This window comes from Poromitra crassiceps (assembly GCF_964638095.1).
Source record: "Poromitra crassiceps genome assembly, contig: HAP1_SCAFFOLD_850, whole genome shotgun sequence".
In the NCBI taxonomy this organism is placed as follows: Eukaryota; Metazoa; Chordata; class Actinopteri; order Beryciformes; family Melamphaidae; genus Poromitra; species Poromitra crassiceps.
Window position 1 is genome coordinate 5,001 of NW_028151559.1, and position 20,000 is coordinate 25,000.

The window sequence follows — 20,000 nt, forward strand, 5'->3', positions numbered from 1 at the left end:
TGCATGGAAATTGGGTTGCAACCTGCAACTAGTTGCGTGAAAGTTTCACCGTGTAAAGCCAGCCTTAGAATTCGGAGATGAGGCGTTCTACAAATTAACTTTGCAAACCTCATCTGCTCGGCCCTCTTTGATCTGCTCCACAGAGTACCGCAGGGAGGACATATTTTGTAGGCAACCCGGAGGTTAGCATCGCGCTGGGTTAGCATCGCGCTGGGTTAGCATCGCGCTGGGTTAGCATCGCGCTGGGTTAGCATCGCGCTGGGTTCCCTCGGCCCAAAGTCAATGGGATTTCTGTATGGGGGGTTTTGGTTAGATGCCTGAAATAAGGTTTGAGACCTTTGTGTTCAGCAAGATCATCTTGACAGATGTCAGCAGCAGTGGCTCCTGCATGACATTACTGGCTTTCCTGTGGAAGCTAAGCAGCTCTGGCTGTGCTGTGGATACTGCTTGGATGGGAGACTGTAGTAGGAGGTGAAGAAGAGTTACCGTCTCACTTTAGTCTGATGAAGAGCATGTAGCTCGAAACGACACTGCATTGTTTGTGGTGCAATAAAACAGTGTAACTGGAGCCCTGCAGTGCGCAAGCTTTTTTTTTTTAATTTTTTTTAGAGAGTAGGTGGTTCTCTTCCTCTCTGGTCTCATGAATATTCTCCCCAATGCCACCGGGCAGAGACGGGCAGAGACGGGGACTCTGTCCTGTGAGTGAGCACCGTCCTTCGGGTGAAACGTTAAACCGAGGTCCTGACTCTCTGTGCTCATTAAACAGAGTAGGGGTGTAACCCCGGTGCCCTAATCCCACACAGGCCTTCCTTCAATCATGGTCTCCTAATCATCCCTAATTGGCACATTCAGCCCTCGACTCTCCACCTTGATAGATGATGTGTGGTGAGTGTTCTGACGCAAACTGGTTGCTGTGATTCACCCAGGTGGGTGCTACACATCACCCAGGTGGGTGCTACAGTACACATGGGTGGTGGACGAGTGGAGTTTCCCTCACCCTCCCTCCCCTGATGTGTGAAGCACTTCTAAGTATCTAGAAAGGCGCTATATAAATCCAATCACAAATTAACATAACCTTTATGATTTTTGATATGGGCTCTGGAGCTCAGTTTCATAAACGTTTGTTACCCACAGACGTTATTTCAGGCATCTAACCAAAATCCCCGTACAAAAATCCCGTTGACTTTGAGAGGAGGGAGCCAGGCGATGCTAACTTCCTGGTTTTAGGACTCATCCCTGCAACACTCAATTGTCTTCGCTATCGGCGGACATCAACCCGGATACAGGTAGATACAGGTAGATACAGGTAGATACAGGTAGATACAGGTAGATACAGGTAGATACAGGTAGGAGGAAACACGGAACGGGACAATCAGTTGCCCTTCACTCGGTCACATTTTTGGAGAGGTGGCTTCATGTGGCTTCATGCGTTGTGTATAAATACATGTTATTATTTGTGAGTAATTGTGTGTGTGTGTGTGTGTGTGTGTGTGTGTGTGTGTGTGTGTGTGTCGTGTGTATACTGTATGTGTGTGTGTGTTTAATTTGGCTGGCAGACAGAATTAGATCCAGTGGCTGATGGGATTGGACTTGTTTACAGACACGGAGCGAGCTGCTTAGGCAGCCTGTTAAATCTCCCTACAGTATAATGCCCAAACTGACAGGCTTTAGGGCCCTGGACCCCCTCTGGCGTGGGCCACACTACCAGCTACCAGCTACCAGCTACCAGCTACCAGCTGCATTAACTATAATGTTCAAAATTAATGATGAGTTCTTTCTGAATCTGCTGACTTCAGTTTGGGAAACTATTGAGAAATCTCAGCAAACATTTTGGATGAAATCCAACGAATTGGATGAAAATCTGTCGGTTCGTTCGTACGCCTAAAGCGGAGGTTTGGCTCTCTACTGGACCCCGGTCACCCCACCTAATGTGTTTGCACTGGGACCTACCGCTTCTGAGCTGCACAGACTTTTAGCGGAGAAAAATAACGAGAATCCTTACAAATACTATAGGGTTCCAGCACCTGGGGTGCCTGAGTGGACACACAGCTCACTCAATACATTTCTGCACAACAGAAAGGCCTACTACACCCTCAGGCTTCCTTCTCGAGCACAGGACTGGCAATATTCCACAATATGGCAATAAACAAACAGTGTGCGTCATACTGTAGGCTGCAGATAAACTGATACAAACATCACTGAAGGAAGACTAACATGAATATCTGCAACAGATTGCTAAATATGAGACTAAAAACAACTAAATATATATATATATATATACTATATATATATATATATATATATATATATATATATATATATATATATATATATATATATATATGTGTGTGTGTAAATCTTATGCATGCTGTAATAATAATAATAATAATAATAAATAAATATATATATATATTTCTTTATTATTATTATTTTCATCATTTAAATGTATTTAGGCAATAGCATGTCTTATTTTCCCCCTTGCACACTGTGTATGATATAATGAAGTGTGCATAGCCTTTGTGCAGCCTATTATTAAAAGTTTAATAAAAATGTGTTTGCATTATGTTTTATGAATAACTGACCAGCAAACACCAACCGCAATAAAGAGCGGCCGACACACTTACTGTCTGTGCTCAAGTCCAGACCGCCCCGACCCAGATTGGCTGATAGGCACACACGCATTAAGAGACTTGTTATAGTGAGAATAACTGTAAGGATTATTACAACTCAACATGGTATCAAAGGGGGGGAATTATCTTATTGTGTCAACGGTCAAGCGCTGCCCCGTTGTGACCAGCTGCATCCGGGACCAGCGACCACTAGCCTAGCTTACACCCATGTAGCCTTTTTGGCAGGATAAGATCAAATAACATGGAAAACTAAGCCAAACTAGATCATTCCGTTCACTTACCCGGACGTAGAATGGAGAGAGGCGCAACACAACCGGCAGACCGTGGCAGAACAAGAACGATGTGGCAGCTTAAAATGCTGCTTGGATACAGAAATCTTATGCATGCTGTGAGGCATTAGCCCAATTATTGCGCCAATGACAAACACGGGTAACACTTTATAATAACGTTCAGTAGTAAGTCATTTATAGGCTATTATTAGTTAATGATGAAGTAATGATGAACTAATCATTTACAAAACATTAATATACATTTTGTAAGATGATTAAGTTGTAAGTCATTCAAAGTTTTTATATTCCAACCTGTCTCTATACACATTTGTTAATCATGAACAAACGATGAGCAAATCATTAGTAAATGAAAAAAATCATTAACTAATAGCTTATAAATGACTTACTACTGAACGTTATTATAAAGTGTTTCATATCTCTCTGAGTTTTCATTTCAAGCTTGCTAGCTTTAGCTTGTGAAACTACTGTATTTGGCAGATAACTGTACACACTTGGATTTATGGAATCAGACGATGATAGAAAATAATCGTCCATATTTCACATACAGTAATCACGATCACGTGATTATATACATCATTGGCACAGCCCTAACATCAATAAACGTTAATTTTCACCATATTGTGAAAAGTTTCTGTTTGTTTGGCTTCCCGGGGAAGTTGGCCACCTCTTGTATGCTGCAAACAGGAGCAACAAACCAAAGCAGGCGAAACATCCAGTCCTATAGGTCAGAGGTTCTCAAAAGAAATTCAGCCAAGGGCCCCTTACAAGATAGAAAATATACCGGGGACCCCCTCATTCTGATTTGTGATTTTGGGCTAAGCTTAATTGTTTCCACGGTAACATGCTTGACTTTTAAATTGATAGGTTTGTTAGATTAGAATGTAATCCGTGAACCATTTTAGATTTAAAGCATACAATATTTTCATTGAGCTATGAAGCTTTTGCAACAAAAAAAACATTTTTATTTTTATTTTCCTGAAAATGTTTTGCGGACCACCCTGGCAAAGTGCCACGGACCCCTGGGGGTCCCCGGACCCACATTTGAGAACCACTGCTATAGGTGAATCACTGAATCCATACAATAGCACTATCCAGAGAGACTGTTTTACCACCACATGTCTTTGATGGGTACACAACATCCTCACACAAACGACTTGACAAATAGCTGTGATGAAAATGCGGTCTGTGTTCTGTCTGTAAAGTGTAAGAAAAGCTCTTAGCTTAGCACACACCACGGCTCACATGAAAGTGGATTAATGGCAAACAAAGCTATTTATTCTCAGGTCATTTAAAACAGGGGTTTAACAAAGATCCTCAGTGCGGCAGAGAACAGCGTTAAGTCGTCAACTTGAGAGCGACGTTTGGGAATGAGTCATAATAAGCTTATGGTAAATTCCCCCTAATCAAAAAAATTTGAGTAAATTAAATCTTCTACAGGAGATGTAAAGGAGCTACTGTATAGCATTAGCCCGGACTGAAAGAAAGGAAGAAAGAAAGAAAGACAGAAAGAAAGAAAGAGAAAGATCCTCTCGCCTGTATTATCCACACATAGACATATTGCGTGCACCGCTCTCTCTCTCTCTCTCTTTCTCTCCCTCTCTCACTCACTCACAGTCACACACACACACACACACACACACACACACACGCACACACACACACACACAGAGCGCGGGTGGTGGTCCTACCTGTGTGTCCAGTGCTGGTGTCGTGGTCGTGGTCGGAGCCTGACTGGCCCTCTGGCATGCCGTGTTGTCTGGTGTGGTGCAGGTTGGAGATGATTGTAGAGAGGTCACTGTCACGGCTGTAACGCACGCACACACACACACACACACACACCAGGAAGAGACAGAGTCAGCGCAGCTCACATGCCATACACAATCCACTGTGACACAGTGGATTCAAATGCAGCATCAAACTAAAACATGGCAGCCTCACAACACAATGCAAGCCAGCGTGTGATAAACCAGCCACATGTACATCCAGCGTATGGCAGCTAACCATAGAAAGCCTCTCTATCCAGACAGCACTGTCTCCTCTACAGCGTCAACATTCACACAGGTAGCTATAAGTGTCTGTCTGTTAGCTCTGAGCTAACAACATTCACACAGGTAGCTATAAGTGTCTGTCTGTTAGCTCTGAGCTATGTAACAACATTCACACAGGTAGCTATAAGTGTCTGTCTGTTAGCTCTGAGCTAACAACATTCACACAGGTAGCTATAAGTGTCTGTCTGTTAGCTCTGAGCTATGTAACAACATTCACACAGGTAGCTATAAGTGCCTGTCATGTTAGCTCTGAGCTAACAACATTCACACAGGTAGCTATAAGTGCCTGTCCTGTTAGCTCTGAGCTAACAACATTCACACAGGTAGCTATAAGTGCCTGTCCTGTTAGCTCTGAGCTAACAACATTCACACAGGTAGCTATAAGTGCCTGTCCTGTTAGCTCTGAGCTATGTAACAACATTCACACAGGTAGCTATAAGTGTCTGTCTGTTAGCTCTGAGCTATGTAACAACATTCACACAGGTAGCTATAAGTGTCTGTCTTGTTAGCTCTGAGCTACATAACAACATTCACACAGGTAGCTATAAGTGTCTGTCTGTTAGCTCTGAGCTATGTAACAACATTCACACAGGTAGCTATAAGTGTCTGTCTGTTAGCTCTGAGCTATGTAACAACATTCACACAGGTAGCTATAAGTGTCTGTCCTGTTAGCTCTGAGCTATGTAACAACATTCACACAGGTAGCTATAAGTGTCTGTCTTGTTAGCTCTGAGCTAACAACATTCACACAGGTAGCTATAAGTGTCTGTCTGTTAGCTCTGAGCTAACAACATTCACACAGGTAGCTATAAGTGCCTGTCCTGTTAGCTCTGAGCTAACAACATTCACACAGGTAGCTATAAGTGTCTGTCTTGTTAGCTCTGAGCTAACAACATTCACACAGGTAGCTATAAGTGTCTGTCTGTTAGCTCTGAGCTAACAACATTCACACAGGTAGCTATAAGTGCCTGTCCTGTTAGCTCTGAGCTAACAACATTCACACAGGTAGCTATAAGTGTCTGTCTTGTTAGCTCTGAGCTAACAACATTCACACAGGTTGCTATAAGTGTCTGTTCTGTTAGCTCTGAGCTATGTAACAACATTCACACAGGTAGCTATAAGTGTCTGTTAGCTCTGAGCTAACAACATTCACACAGGTAGCTATAAGTGTCTGTCTGTTAGCTCTGAGCTAACAACATTCACACAGGTAGCTATAAGCGTCTGTCTGTTAGCTCTGAGCTAACAACATTCACACAGGTAGCTATAAGTGTCTGTCTGTTAGCTCTGAGCTATGTAACAACATTCATACAGGTAGCTATAAGTGTCTGTCTTGTTAGCTCTGAGCTAACAACATTCACACAGGTAGCTATAAGTGTCTGTCCTGTTAGCTCTGAGCTAACAACATTCACACAGGTAGCTATAAGTGTCTGTTAGCTCTGAGCTATGTAACAACATTCACACAGGTAGCTATAAGTGTCTGTCTGTTAGCTCTGAGCTAACAACATTCTCACAGGTAGCTATAAGTGTCTGTCTGTTAGCTCTGAGCTACATAACAACATTCACACAGGTAGCTATAAGTGTCTGTCTGTTAGCTCTGAGCTACGTAACAACATTCACACAGGTAGCTATAAGTGTCTGTCTGTTAGCTCTGAGCTAACAACATTCACACAGGTAGCTATAAGTGTCTGTCTGTTAGCTCTGAGCTATGTAACAACATTCACACAGGTAGCTATAAGTGTCTGTCTTGTTAGCTCTGAGCTGTCTAATAGACTCTGACAGACTACCGCACCCAGCACTTTTGGCTCTCATCCCTGCTCATCTTCCACCTTAAGATGCATTAATCAACACATTCGCAACTCATAAGTAGTTTATCAGCTTAAAACCTGATTATGTCTCTTTTTCAAATGCAGGAACATGGTAATGATGAAAGGAGGTGAACAGACAGAGAAGGAGATAAAAGTCAGTTGAGTTGTATCTCAAAATAACAGATGTGGAAAGGTGATGTTAAAGAGGCAATATATTTCATCAGTGGCAGATGATGGACCGCAGGCAACTTGAAAGACAACAAACTGGCAACTGAAAGAAAGGGCTTCACAACTTCCATTGCCATGTCTCGACTTCAACAGGAGGTATTCTGCAACAAAGGGGTTCCATCAGAACCTCTCGGACAGCCTGTCCTGCCCTTCAGCACCCAAAGGTAGGAGGAGGAGGAGGAGGAGGAGGAGGAGGTGGAGGAGGAGGAGGAGGAGGTGGAGGAGGAGGAGGAGGAGGAGGAGGAGGAGGAGGAGGAGGAGGAGGAGGAGGAGGAGGAGGAGGAAGGGGAGGGGGAGGGGGAGGGTTTACAGATTAGGCTCAAATCTCCCCCGACGCCCCAGCCAGACGCCTCTCTAACCTCCCCAGACCAATGGACACACACAACTGTGTCACGGAGGCATTTCATTCGCAATCTGATTACCATGCTGATCGCATTAAACGCCATAATGATGGAAAATCGGCGCTTAGTGTTTGAGGGAGTATAGCGGGCGTACAATGCCAGGGTAATGGTAAACAGCTTGGTAAGAGAGAGACATAATTTGGGCAATATTTTTGGGGTTGAATCTAATTTAGGTTTTCAGCAGAATATCCCAAAGCCTTTATTGTTCAGCGACGGGGGGGACATAAATGTGACCTCAGAGAACGTTCCAGAGACCAGAAGTACGGGACAAATCGTGTCATGTCGCTTCGCCCTCGTTCCTCAGAATATAACTCGATACACACATTTACTACATGTGTTTATATGATATAATCACGTTTAGACATGCCAATTTCATGCCCCCGGTCTCTTCCCCTTGTCAAGTTTAACCAAGCGAGCAGCTCTTAAGAGGGAACGCTCCTTTATAGGCTTTTGACTGGCATCTTTATTGAAAACAGAATCTGTGACGGGGGTCTGGTTCTGGTTCTGGTTCTGACGAGGCGAGCCGATCCCGGGGACAGAAGCGAGCGAGCTGCCACCACACCACGATGACGAGGCCACACTGTTTGCGGCCGCTGGATTTGGGTTTTTACAGCCCCATGATTACAGGCTGCCGCTGTAATGTCAGCCTCTCGGCCGCCAAAGCTGTTTTCCACACGCAGGCAGAGCCGTGCGTGGAGGGCCCTGACGCTGCTGCCGCTGGCTGCACCACTCACCTTTCAGTCACACAGAGAGAGAAGAAGCAATGACTCAGACAGGACAGACGCAGAAGAAACAGGCACCGCCGGAGAGACAGACGCAGACAGAACAGGCACCGCCGGTTTGCTAAGCGAGGACCGATTGGATTGTGACTGCAAACTTTTCGGGGGGACTAATGATAGACTTCTTGGGAGGATACAAACTTTCCCAAATTAGTAGCTATCTGCTTCTGACTGTCCGATGGTTTCTTCAAAAGGAAAAAGGAGGAGGAGGAGATGCCGGTGGAGCTTTCTTTAATTGTGCTGAAAGTCGTATAATAAACGCATCTTGCGCTAGGCCCGTGTGACTCCGATAAAAATACACACGCGCACTAAAGCAGGTAAAATACACACGCACACACTAAAGCAGGTAAAATACACACGCACACACTAAAGCAGGTAAAATACACACGCACACACTAAAGCAGGTACAAATTCTACCCGCCGGAGACTGAGCTGCCAAATCCATCTCGCTGCCTCCTCCTAACGGCGCCCGGTTGCCCATCACTCAAAGTGATGGTGAGAAGAACGCCGTCCTGAACTTCTCCCAGAGGTTATGGATGGGGGTTATTATCCCCGCGGCAGAGCGGGCCACTCTAAGCCGCGAGCGGCAAGGACATCGTTAGCGGGGTAATTAGCGCACTTTTCCTAGGCTGTCCCGCCTTGGCTTATAGGCTAATGAGGGTCTGGCCCTGTCCCCACCTCTCCTCTCACCCTCCCTCAACACCCTCCTCCCTCCCTCACCGAGGGGAGACAAGGTCATACTCAAGCCCTGGAAGACAGGGGGGGGGGTGGGGGTTGGGGGTGGGGTTTAAAACCCAGGCGCCTGAGTCAGCGCTCCCTAAGGAGCTGCTAAAGGCTGGGGTTAGCCGGGCAGAGGGGGGGGGAGGGCTCGGGGGTTATATTGTGGCCGTTGGGCCTGGCGAGAGCTAAGAAGGACACGAGCTGCCTTCTTATCAGCTGGCTGCACGCCGGAGACATCATCTCATCCTCAGCTCATCCCTCAAACTGCTCAATACTACCACCCCTTCATCCCCGGCCCCGCCCCTCCATCCCCAGCCACAGCACACAAGATGTGACCCTGCCCCCTTCATCCCCGGCCCCGCCCCTCCATCCCCAGCACACACGCTGTGACCACGCCCCCTCCATCCCCAGCCTCAGCACACAAGCTGTGACCCCGCCCCCTTCATCCCCAGCCACAGCACACAAGCTGTGACCCCGCCCCCTTCATCCCCGGCCACAGCACACACGCTGTGACCACGCCCCCTTCATCCCTGGCCACGCGCTGTGACCACGCCCCCTTCATCCCCGGCCACAGCACACACACGCTGTGACCACGCCCCCTTCACCCCCGGCCACAGCACACACGCTGTGACCCCGCCCCCTTCATCCCCAACCACAGCACACACGCTGTGACCCCGCCCCCTTCATCCCCAACCACAGCACACGCGCTGTGACCCCGCCCCCTTCACCCCCGGCCACAGCACACACGCTGTGACCACGCCCCCTTCATCCCCAACCACAGCACACACGCGCTGTGACCCCACACTGGGATAATGAATTTAGTGCTAACACTCAGTCTGTCATGGATACTACTGGTATCCAACTGTATAGATTATAAGTAAACACATTTCTATTTGACATATAGGTATCATAGTCCAGTGTTTTTTTTTGTGGCAATCAGATTTTTACAATATTTTCAATTATATTTTTGCCTTCCACAGTAATTGTATGTTTAGATTTATTGCTGAATGGAAATTAAAAATGCTATTTTTGAAGTCATTTAGTCAAAGTAAGAGGAGAAACTGTACTTCAGTGGATGATTTTTCATTTGCTATATCAGTTACTGGGGCTCTCTTCTCTCTCTCTCTCTCTCTCTCTCTCTCTCTCTCTCTTTCTCTCTCGACCCCCTCTACCATTACAGCGGGAGACGCTATTCAAAGTGGTCCAAACAACATGAAAAGCCTCTCTCTCCTGGCAGAGCGAGCGGGCTCAGTGAAAACGCCCCGCGGTGCCCCTGGCAAGAGGCCCGCGGTGCCCCTGGCAAGAGGAGCTAAGGTGGCGGGGCTGGAGGTCACGGTGTGAGCCGGCAGAAGCTGGCAGCCTGGGCACCCTGACGCCATGTCTCACACCAGCACTGGGAAAGTGCTGACAGACAGACAGCGGGAAGTGGAGGCGGAGGAGGGAGGGAGGGAGGGAGGGAGGGAGGGGGAGAGAGAGAGAGAGAGAGAGAGAGAGAGAGAGAGAGAGAGAGAGGGAGAGAGAGAGAGAGAGAGAGAGAGAGAGACAGGTCACAGAGGCGGTGTGCAGCAGCAACATCTGGTGCTTGCAGGTTTACTGTACACTCCTCTACTCTGAAGACAACAGACGGAGCACACAGTCCAGGTGGCCCCACAACACTGACTCCAGCAATATTCAAATACTACCAGGCATCAATATTCAACAACTACAGCACAGTAAGGTATATATGGGCAAGAATACTGAGAAACAGAGGGAATCTACAATGTGGTTTTTCTCAGAAAAGACAATAAAATGTCAGACTCTTATTTAGAAAATACAGTACACGAGGAGACGTGAAGCCTAAAGCGGGGATATGGATTTGTATATGTTTATGTTTTCGCAGATTTTCTGTGGACGAAAGAGGGCACGATTCTCATGCTGTTCACAGTTGGATGGAAAAGGCAGCTTCACCGCTGGGATGCAGCGAGTAGAGGGAGTAATGAATAAATACAGAAATAGATACATAAATAAGTAAGACGCGCGCGGCTCCTCCTGGGTTCTCCTTGTTGTGCCTGCGCTCTACAAGCTGATGTGAGGTCGATAAGGCAGCTGAGGGAGAAGAGGAAAGTACAATGGAGATGAAATATACAGTAAGTCGGCCATGTTGTGTTTTAAGTCCTCCTCCTCCTGCACTAAGCCATGAAGACGCCGACGGTTTCAGTGTTGATTTGAGAGCTGCAACGATTCATCGATCGACAGAAAATTAATCGGCAACTATTTTGATAACCGATTAATCGTTTTGAGTACAATCTTAAGAGAAAAGGTCTAAATTCTCTGATTCCAGCTTCTTAAATGTGAATATTTTGTGGTTTCTTTACTCCTGTATGACAGTGAACTGATATTATCTTTGAGTTGTGGACAAAACAAGACACTTGAGGGCGTCATCTTGGGCTTTGGGAAACACTGATCGTCATTTGCCACCATTTTCTGACATTTTATAGACCAAACAACTAATCGATTAATCGAAAGAAAATAATCGACAGATTCATCGATTATGAAAATAATCGTTAGTTGCAGCCCTAGTTGATTTCTATTCTGTTTTACATTGTACGTAACTAACTGTAATTTATCTCAATAAGTTCCAGTTCAGTTTATAGTATATATATATATATATATATATATATATATCTTATCTTAAAGAAATTATTAAAACAACAATGCAATATCATTCTTTTGAGCTTCATAAACAGTATCCTATTTGCCGTATGAGAGGCCAAATCTCTTCATCCTCGTCCATCGGACCATTATAGTAAACGCTATGTTTCCTTACATGTGGAAACTATGAACTTCTCGCTTTCGAGCCAAATGCCAAATCTGCTCCTCAATTGCTGGAACAGCGTTGACCATCTTTTGTTGATCTGGTGTTTTTTCACAGGGGACTCTATTGTAAATAGACAAACACGGTTGCTGCCGCATGCGTGCATGTGGAAACAATGAGACGTCTCTCGCTTCTAGCCAACGCCCAATCAGCTACTCAATTGCTGGGACTCTGTTGCCATGGCGAAGCGACGTAAACAAGGCCAAAATGTCTGGTAGCGGAAAGCTCTTCGAGAAAGCTATAAAACCTCCAAGCTCACTAATTAATGCTTTAGGGGAGAGAGCCATTTCCAGTCATTTCACACTGCCCATATCACCCCACGACCCCTTACTGGCACAATGACACAGTTATGACCCCTTACTGGCACCATGACACAGTTATGACCCCTTACTGGCACAATGACACAGTTATGACCCCTTACTGGCAACAATGACACAGTTGGTCAATAAAGCCAGAGGACAATATGTCAAATGCAATAGATATACAGTAGCAAAGTCACCATCTGTGTTTCTCTCTGTCCTGTTATTGCTCAGACTGAGTGCAACAGGAGCAAAGATCACTATTATTTGACATGCATTTGTGAATGTGAGAATCGTCTGAGCTTATTTCTCGTTTTACAAAAATGCCACCTTCTTCTCAGCATGATGAACGTCCAGCAGACAGTCCTGCGGGCGGCACTGCAGTTATCTCTCAGCGAGGAGGAGGAGCACCAAAGCTCACACTGACTCCATCGCTAACAACATTTCTCTGGGGCAAAACGGTCAAGCAAGCAGACAATAGTTCAAGTCTACAAACTATCTATGAGCTATCTACCTTACAACCACATCCATTTTATTTTGTGTTCAGGAGAAACACCAGTCCAAAACTACTATATATATATATATACAGTAGAATACATAGCAGAGCCTTGGGATATAACTAGGTTCTTCTGTGTGAGCTGAGCTGCTCAGTGTCTAACCGCTACTTACATTAGCTCTGCTCCCGCTGAGAGGATGGGCACAGGTCGAGACGGCCTTTACATAAACAGACCCAGACGTTGGCCTCTGACAGCTACAGTACGTGGAATAACAACCCAACCGCTTGGTTTACTCTGACAGCTCGAGTAACGTGGAATAACAACAACCCAACCGCTCGGTTGACTTTATGTTTCTTTGTCTGGGGGGACTCTCTCCGCTAATCTACTTAGCCGAGCGGCCATAATACACAAATACAGAATTTAAGGTGGATGTATTTGCATATTAGGTGGATGTATTTGCATATGTAAACGATTAAGAAGAACAAATGGCCCTCATGCATGATTGAGAGAGAGAGAAATGTTTGTTTTGGCGGAGGTTAATGACGGGTACTGTATAGGGGCGGATTAGTTTTGTTCCTGGAGGGCGCGGGCTGAAAGGCCGATGTCAGCAGGTGTAAGTTGTTAAAATCCACGGTGGGTGCCTGGTAATTACCCAGACTCTCCGTCAGCACTTTTCAATCAAAGCCTTGTTATCTACGGCCAACTGAAACGAACCCTCAGTTAGGCTTTGCTCTGCCCCTGAGTAAGACGCTAAAAAGTTACCTGCATCAAATATTTAGCCTCCGAGATGAATTCCATAAATCCAACTTTAATGAATTCAAGTCAGGTACCTGCAAACAACCCCCGTGCTGTCTGCTGTCCATGCCCGAGCTGTATACCTGTGAGTTGTTATTGCTATTGTGAGTCACACCATTCCTGACCTTGTGCCTCTGAACATGACAAGGCTTTTGCTTCTCGCACGTCAAGGAGCTTCCCTCTACTTCCTGTTGTGATGTTGTGATAAAGCCTGTACTTCCTGCTTTGATGTTGTGATAATGACTACTTGGGTCGGCTCTGTCTCTGTGGCCCTGGCTGCACTTTAGCCTCTAGAGCTGCTCTGTGCTTATTCAGCAGGGAGAGGCGCACCACCATGGAGTGCCGAGTAAACTGATTGTCTGCAAAGCCGGCGGCCATTATCATTAATCTGGTTAAGAGATGCGGGACGGGCTGATAATCATGAACTTGACAAACCCCTCTGTCATCATCATAAGCTATGAAGACATCGCTCAGTGACACTGACGCAAGAGGCAGGTCCTCCTGTATCTACTGCACAGCAGAGGCAGGTCCTCCTGTATCTACTGCACAGCAGGTCCTCCTGTATCTACTGCACAGCAGAGGCAGGTCCTCCTGTATCTACTGCACAGCAGAGGCAGGTCCTCCTGTATCTACTGCACAGCAGAGGCAGGTCCTCCTGGATCTACTGCACAGCAGGTCCTCCTGTATCTACTGCACAGCAGAGGCAGGTCCTCCTGTATCTACTGCACAGCAGAGGCAGGTCCTCCTGGATCTACTGCACAGCAGGTCCTCCTGTATCTACTGCACAGCAGAGGCAGGTCCTCCTGTATCTACTGCACAGCAGAGGCAGGTCCTCCTGTATCTACTGCACAGCAGAGGCAGGTCCTCCTGTATCTACTGCACAGCAGAGACAGGTCCTCCTGTATCTACTGCACAGCAGAGGCAGGTCCTCCTGTATCTACTGCACAGCAGAGGCAGGTCCTCCTGTATCTACTGCACAGCAGAGGCAGGTCCTCCTGTATCTACTGCACAGCAGAGGCAGGTCCTCCTGTATCTACTGCACAGCAGAGGCAGGTCGTCCTGTATCTACTGCACAGCAGAGGCAGGTCCTCCTGTATCTACTGCACAGCAGAGGCAGGTCTTCCTGTATCTACTGCACAGCAGAGGCAGGTCCTCCTGTATCTACTGCACAGCAGAGGCAGGTCCTCCTGTATCTACTGCACAGCAGAGGCAGGTCCTCCTGTATTTATCTACTGCACAGCAGAGGCAGGTCCTCCTGTATCTACTGCACAGCAGAGGCAGGTCCTCCTGTATCTACTGCACAGCAGAGGCAGGTCCTCCTGTATCTACTGCACAGCAGAGGCAGGTCCTCCTGTATCTACTGCACAGCAGAGGCAGGTCCTCCTGTATCTACTGCACAGCAGAGGCAGGTCCTCCTGTATCTACTGCACAGCAGAGGCAGGTCCTCCTGTATCTACTGCACAGCAGAGGCAGGTCCTCCTGGATCTACTGCACAGCAGAGGCAGGTCCTCCTGTATCTACTGCACAGCAGAGGCAGGTCCTCCTGGATCTACTGCACAGCAGAGGCAGGTCCTCCTGGATCTACTGCACAGCAGAGGCAGGTCCTCCTGTATCTACTGCACAGCAGAGGCAGGTCCTCCTGGATCTACTGCACAGCAGAGGCAGGTCCTCCTGTATCTACTGCACAGCAGTCGCCGGCCACCTGAAGAAACTGAAGCAATCTATTCTTCGGTGTCGCACAAAGTGACAAGATGTTTCCAGCGAGGCACCGCATCAAAACCAAAAGCACCTCGACGTGTTACATTGCAGCCAGGTTACTGCTAATTTGGAGAACGACACCTTTTTACAATTTTAAAGGAACAGCTCACCCTAAAATCCAAAATACATATTCCCTCTCTCACCTGTAGTGCTATATAGCCATCTATGTCGTTTTGTGTTAGTTGCCTGAGTTTGGGAGATATCGGCCGCAGAGTTTCTGCCTTCTCTCCAATACAATGGAACTGGATGGCACTCGGCTTGTGGTCGTGCTCAAAGTGCCAAAGAAATACATTTGATAAACTCAACAGCAATGTCTCTTTCCAGAAATCATGACCCCGTTACTCAAGATAATCCACAGACCTTGTTATGAGCAGTTTTATGGAGCAACTATTTTCTTTTGACCGAACGAACTACACCCGCTAGCTGCTAGCTAGTTCCTACATGAGAGTGCAAAAGAAAATAGTTCCTACATGAAACTGCTCACAGCAAAGTCTGTGCATTATATTGAGTAACCGGGTCATGGTTTCTGGAAAGAGACAAACAATACTGTTGAGTTTTTCAAATGTATCTTTTTTTGGTGCTTCGAACACTACAAGCCGAGTACCATCCAGTTCCATTGTATTGGAGAGAAGGCAGACATCTCTGCGGCCGATATCTCCAAAGCTCAGGCAACTATCCCAAAACGATACAGATGGGTAAATAGCACTACAGGTGAGAGGAAAAATATGTAGTATTTTGGATTTTAGGGTGAGCTGTTAATAAATTGATGATAATAACTAGTGTCCTAGAGAGAGAGTGGCGTCAGCGGAGGACCAAAATGCGAGACTCATTAGCCAATGAACAGCCAGGAATGGGTCTCGCGCTACTTTTGCACGCTAAAATAAAGCTGATAATGTACAATTTGATTCAAGGGATGAAAAACCCTTTCAAAGCACAACACAAACTGTCTATTTTGCTGCAACTCGACAGTGCTGCTTTTTTTACTCAAGAGTTCCAGGACCTTTACTTCCTGGAAAAAAACTGGTCGGGAGATGTCGGGACTCTTCTATCTACACGGCTCTGATAATAACATGTGCACAATATGTAGATTACAGTGCGAGTTGCAGTGGCCCATCAGCCCTGTCACGACGTGTGGATGAGACACCGCAGACATGCTCACAAACGCATCCAGCCCGCTGTATTTTTCACATCCATTGGGCCCAAATCCAATTTGTTAAGACCCTTCTTCTACGACTCACTTAGGAAAGCTGCGGTCAATGGAAATCACATTTCCGTGATTGGACATGCCATTATCCCGCTCGTCCAGACCCACATCGGGGGAATAACCGCCCGGTGCCGAGACGGATGCGCCGGGAGAACAGACGCGAGCTGCGGCTCCAGCCAGTCCCGTCGCCTTTTCAAAAGGGTAAAAGCCTGACATATTAGTCATAAGTGTTCTTTAAATTCATTATCATCTTAACACGCCAGCGGCACAAGTGTCGTGGGGGGGAGAGGGGGGGAGGGGGGAGGGGGGGGGAGGGGGGAGGGGGGAGGGGGGGGGAGGGGGGGAAGGCCCTCCTTAAACGAGGTTAGAGAAGCCATTGAGAGCATCACAGTCGCCGTGCTGTCCACCCTGTCACACGCAGGTCTCGAGACATGAAAAACATCCCCCTCTCTCCGCTAATCAGGTTGCACAAGCTGCTTATAATGCAGCTGGGGGGGACTTTCTGAGGTGAATCAATGGAACAGCCTGCGCATGATGTGTTTCCATACTAAGCCCCTCTGATTTCTTAATCGTATGAATCTGTTTATGTTGCATGCGAGCGTAAACACAGGCAAAATAATGACATTTATTTCAGATTGAAAACGACTTAATTTTAACGTGGTTTCACATAAAGAGAGGGGGGGATAATCACCAAAGTGCAGTGTGGCATCAGAGAGAGAGAAGAGAGAGAGAGAGAGGCGGTCCTGTCCTCCTTATCACAAGATCATTTGACTCGTCTTAATGGGCTGACCTCTCTGTAACCCTGCCCCATGTATGCGCCTACTGTTGTGTTAGCATCGTTAGCATCGATGTTAGCACGTGTATGATGTACGCGAGAGCGCCCAGTGAATGTGTATCCAAATAGCCTTTAGCAAAATGCAGATCGTATTTTTGAAGATCTAATGGAACAGCTGAACAACTCATTTCTTCCGCCAGCTTTTTCTCCCATCTTCTCCCCAATTGTACTTGGCCAGTTGGCCAATTCTCCCTGTTCCCAAGTTGTTGCTCCGCCCCCCCTCTGCCGATCGGGGGGAGAGCCGTAGACTAGCACCTCCTGCCTCCTCCGATACATGTGCACTGTGCAGTCACCACCAGACACTTCTTTTCACGTGACAGCGAGGAGTTTCACCGGCAGGACACAGACAGCGCGACGGCGCGTGGTAGAATCACGGTATTCAGCTCTCATTCACAGTAAAATGCAACGTTTATATTCATCAACAAACCACTAATCATGTTTGCATCCATTTTAAGATATCTTCTGTACCATTTGTGGTATATATAATTTTATTTGGGATTTTTTCAGTACTTCTCAAAAATTGCTACAATATTGCAAAAATACATTCTTATCCATAAGTTTTTTCTCTCCTCCTCATCGGATGAAAGTTTAATGCATGGATGCTGGACAGCGGCTATTCATCTCTGCTGGAGTGTTTTTGAGGCAGCACACATTTGTCTTAGTTTATTTGTGTTTTACACTCTCGTTATATCCTGAGCTCTAAAATCCCTTTCAATTGTTTCTTAAGAGATGCACAGCGAGACGAAAGCAGATTTGAGTACTATTGATTTGGTCAGTAATGTCATAACCGTCTCAAAATGCAATACACTTCAAATAAAAGAAAAGTACAATGGCATGTGTGCAATGCCTTAGAAATATTTGATACTAAACACTCCATGATCAGACTGCTCCATCAGTGCTCCAGGCAGACGATATGCGAGGGTAGCAAGTGGAGCGACTCTGTCTTTTCGATATCAAGTCAAGACAGATGCAGAGAGACTTCGCAGAAGCAACGCAGCCCAACAAACCAATTAACACTTTGAGAGAGCGCGCACACCACTCCATCACACATCCCAAAGCAGAAGACAAAAATCCTTTTTAGAATAGAAACATGGCTCCTCGTCATTTCACTTGTGGATACAGATTCATATCCGAGACCATTGTTTGGGCTCTTTTTGCATTATTGAGGTGTGTGGTGTGGTCACCATTTTGGTCTACTATCTCTCCTCCCACAGGTTTTTTCAGTGTGTCTTCACATTTATCTTGAACTTCAAAAAGAAGCTAAAATCACACGCAAAGACTTCTTGACGTGTCAGCTTTAAAGTTGTGTCCCTCTGCTGTTGACGACAGCGTCCGAAGAGGAGCAGACAAGACGGAAGACGTATCACCGCTACATGGAGAGATGTTTCCGAATCAAGTGACCAGCAGCGTGACATTTTCATCTGTTGTGATTTTCAGTACACAACTATACCTTACATTTTCAACATACAGGCACTTATGACAATATAACATAACGCAAGAAAATGGCTACTAAATATGTCAATAATAGGAAAATGCTGAAAAACAGACGTCTGGGATATAGAGAGGCAAAGTGAACGTCACTTCCTGCTTCAGCACTGTACCAGAGATTTCCTTCCGCAATTTATTTTCCCATAGACATTTTGTAAAATGTTTATAAAAATAGTTTTACTCGTTCAAACCAAACGGCTCAGCTACATTTAGAATCGGTAGAGACCATAGAACATTTCACTCGGACCACAAAAAAAACAACAACATTGAAAAAATATTTTCTTTATACCTATAATTTTTTTACGTTTTGGTCTGAGTGAAATGTTATGCGATCTCTCCTGTTTCTAAATATATCTGAACCGTTTGGTTTGAACAAGTAAAACTATTTTTATAAGCATTTTACAAAATGTCTATGGGAAAACGAACGGCGGATGAAAATCTCTGGTACAGTGCTGAAGCAGGAAGTGACGTTTCGCTTTGGCTCTCTATTAATATGTTGTGATTGTTTCTACTCTCTGCGAAGCACCTTGAGATGTCGTCGTATATTTTAAAGTGTGCTATATATATATCAAATAATAAATACAATTCATTATGATTAAGAATAGCATCGTGCAAAAGGCTCGTAGTACGGTTGAGGCTGCACAGAAGCAGACGGCGTGGAGGACCTCACCTCTTTCTCATGATACTGTAATGCAGCTCGTCCTCCTGCTTGATGTGGGCATGGTCCCCGCTGGCGCGCTCGCTGCCTTCGCTGTCGTCACTGCTGAAGATGGAGGCCAGCTCCTTCTTGGGCACGCGGTTGGGCGGCAGGGGGATGGTGCGCTTCTCCGCCAAGCGCCCACGGTTCTGCACAGCAAGGCACAAGAGAGGGAGACACTTTAGGAAAACATGTTTCGCCCATTCGTAGTAAGACACTGAAGCACCGGTCGTCATCGCAGAAGAAGAAGCCTCTGGAAATGATCGTGCTTATAGAGACGCAAAGCGACCCGCGGTATACTTCCTGCTTCAGCACTGTACCAGAGATTTCTATCCGCCCTTTATTTTCCCATGGACATTTCGTAAAAGGCTTATAAAAAAAATAGTTTTACTTCGTCAAACCAAACGGTTCAGATATATTTAGAATCGGGAGAGACCATAGAACATTTGACTCGGACCAAAACTTAAAGAAAAACTACATCGAAAACATATTTTCTTTAAATCCGCAGTTGTGTTACGTTTTGGTCCGAGTGAAATGTTATGTGGTCTCTCCTGTTTCTAAATATATCTGAACCGTTTGGTTTGACCAAGTAAAACTATTTTTATAAGCATGTTACGAAATGTCTATGGGAAAATAAATGGCGGATAAAAAATCTCTGGTACAGCGCTGAAG

The 20,000-nt window shown here is 46.0% G+C and overlaps 1 protein-coding gene across 1 annotated transcript in view; it reads right to left on the bottom strand.

The window, feature by feature from the left end:
- Positions 1-4,608: 4,608 nt before the first annotated feature.
- Positions 4,609-20,000, bottom strand: part of LOC310771592 (uncharacterized protein) — a gene marked incomplete at both ends in the record, with an annotated part of 34,095 nt that continues 18,703 nt past the window's right edge. The window contains 2 exons of the mRNA XM_083664171.1: positions 4,609-4,724; positions 19,302-19,477. Of these exons, the coding sequence (XP_083520297.1) occupies positions 4,609-4,724; positions 19,302-19,477 (292 nt within the window). The remainder of the gene's footprint in view (positions 4,725-19,301; positions 19,478-20,000) is intronic.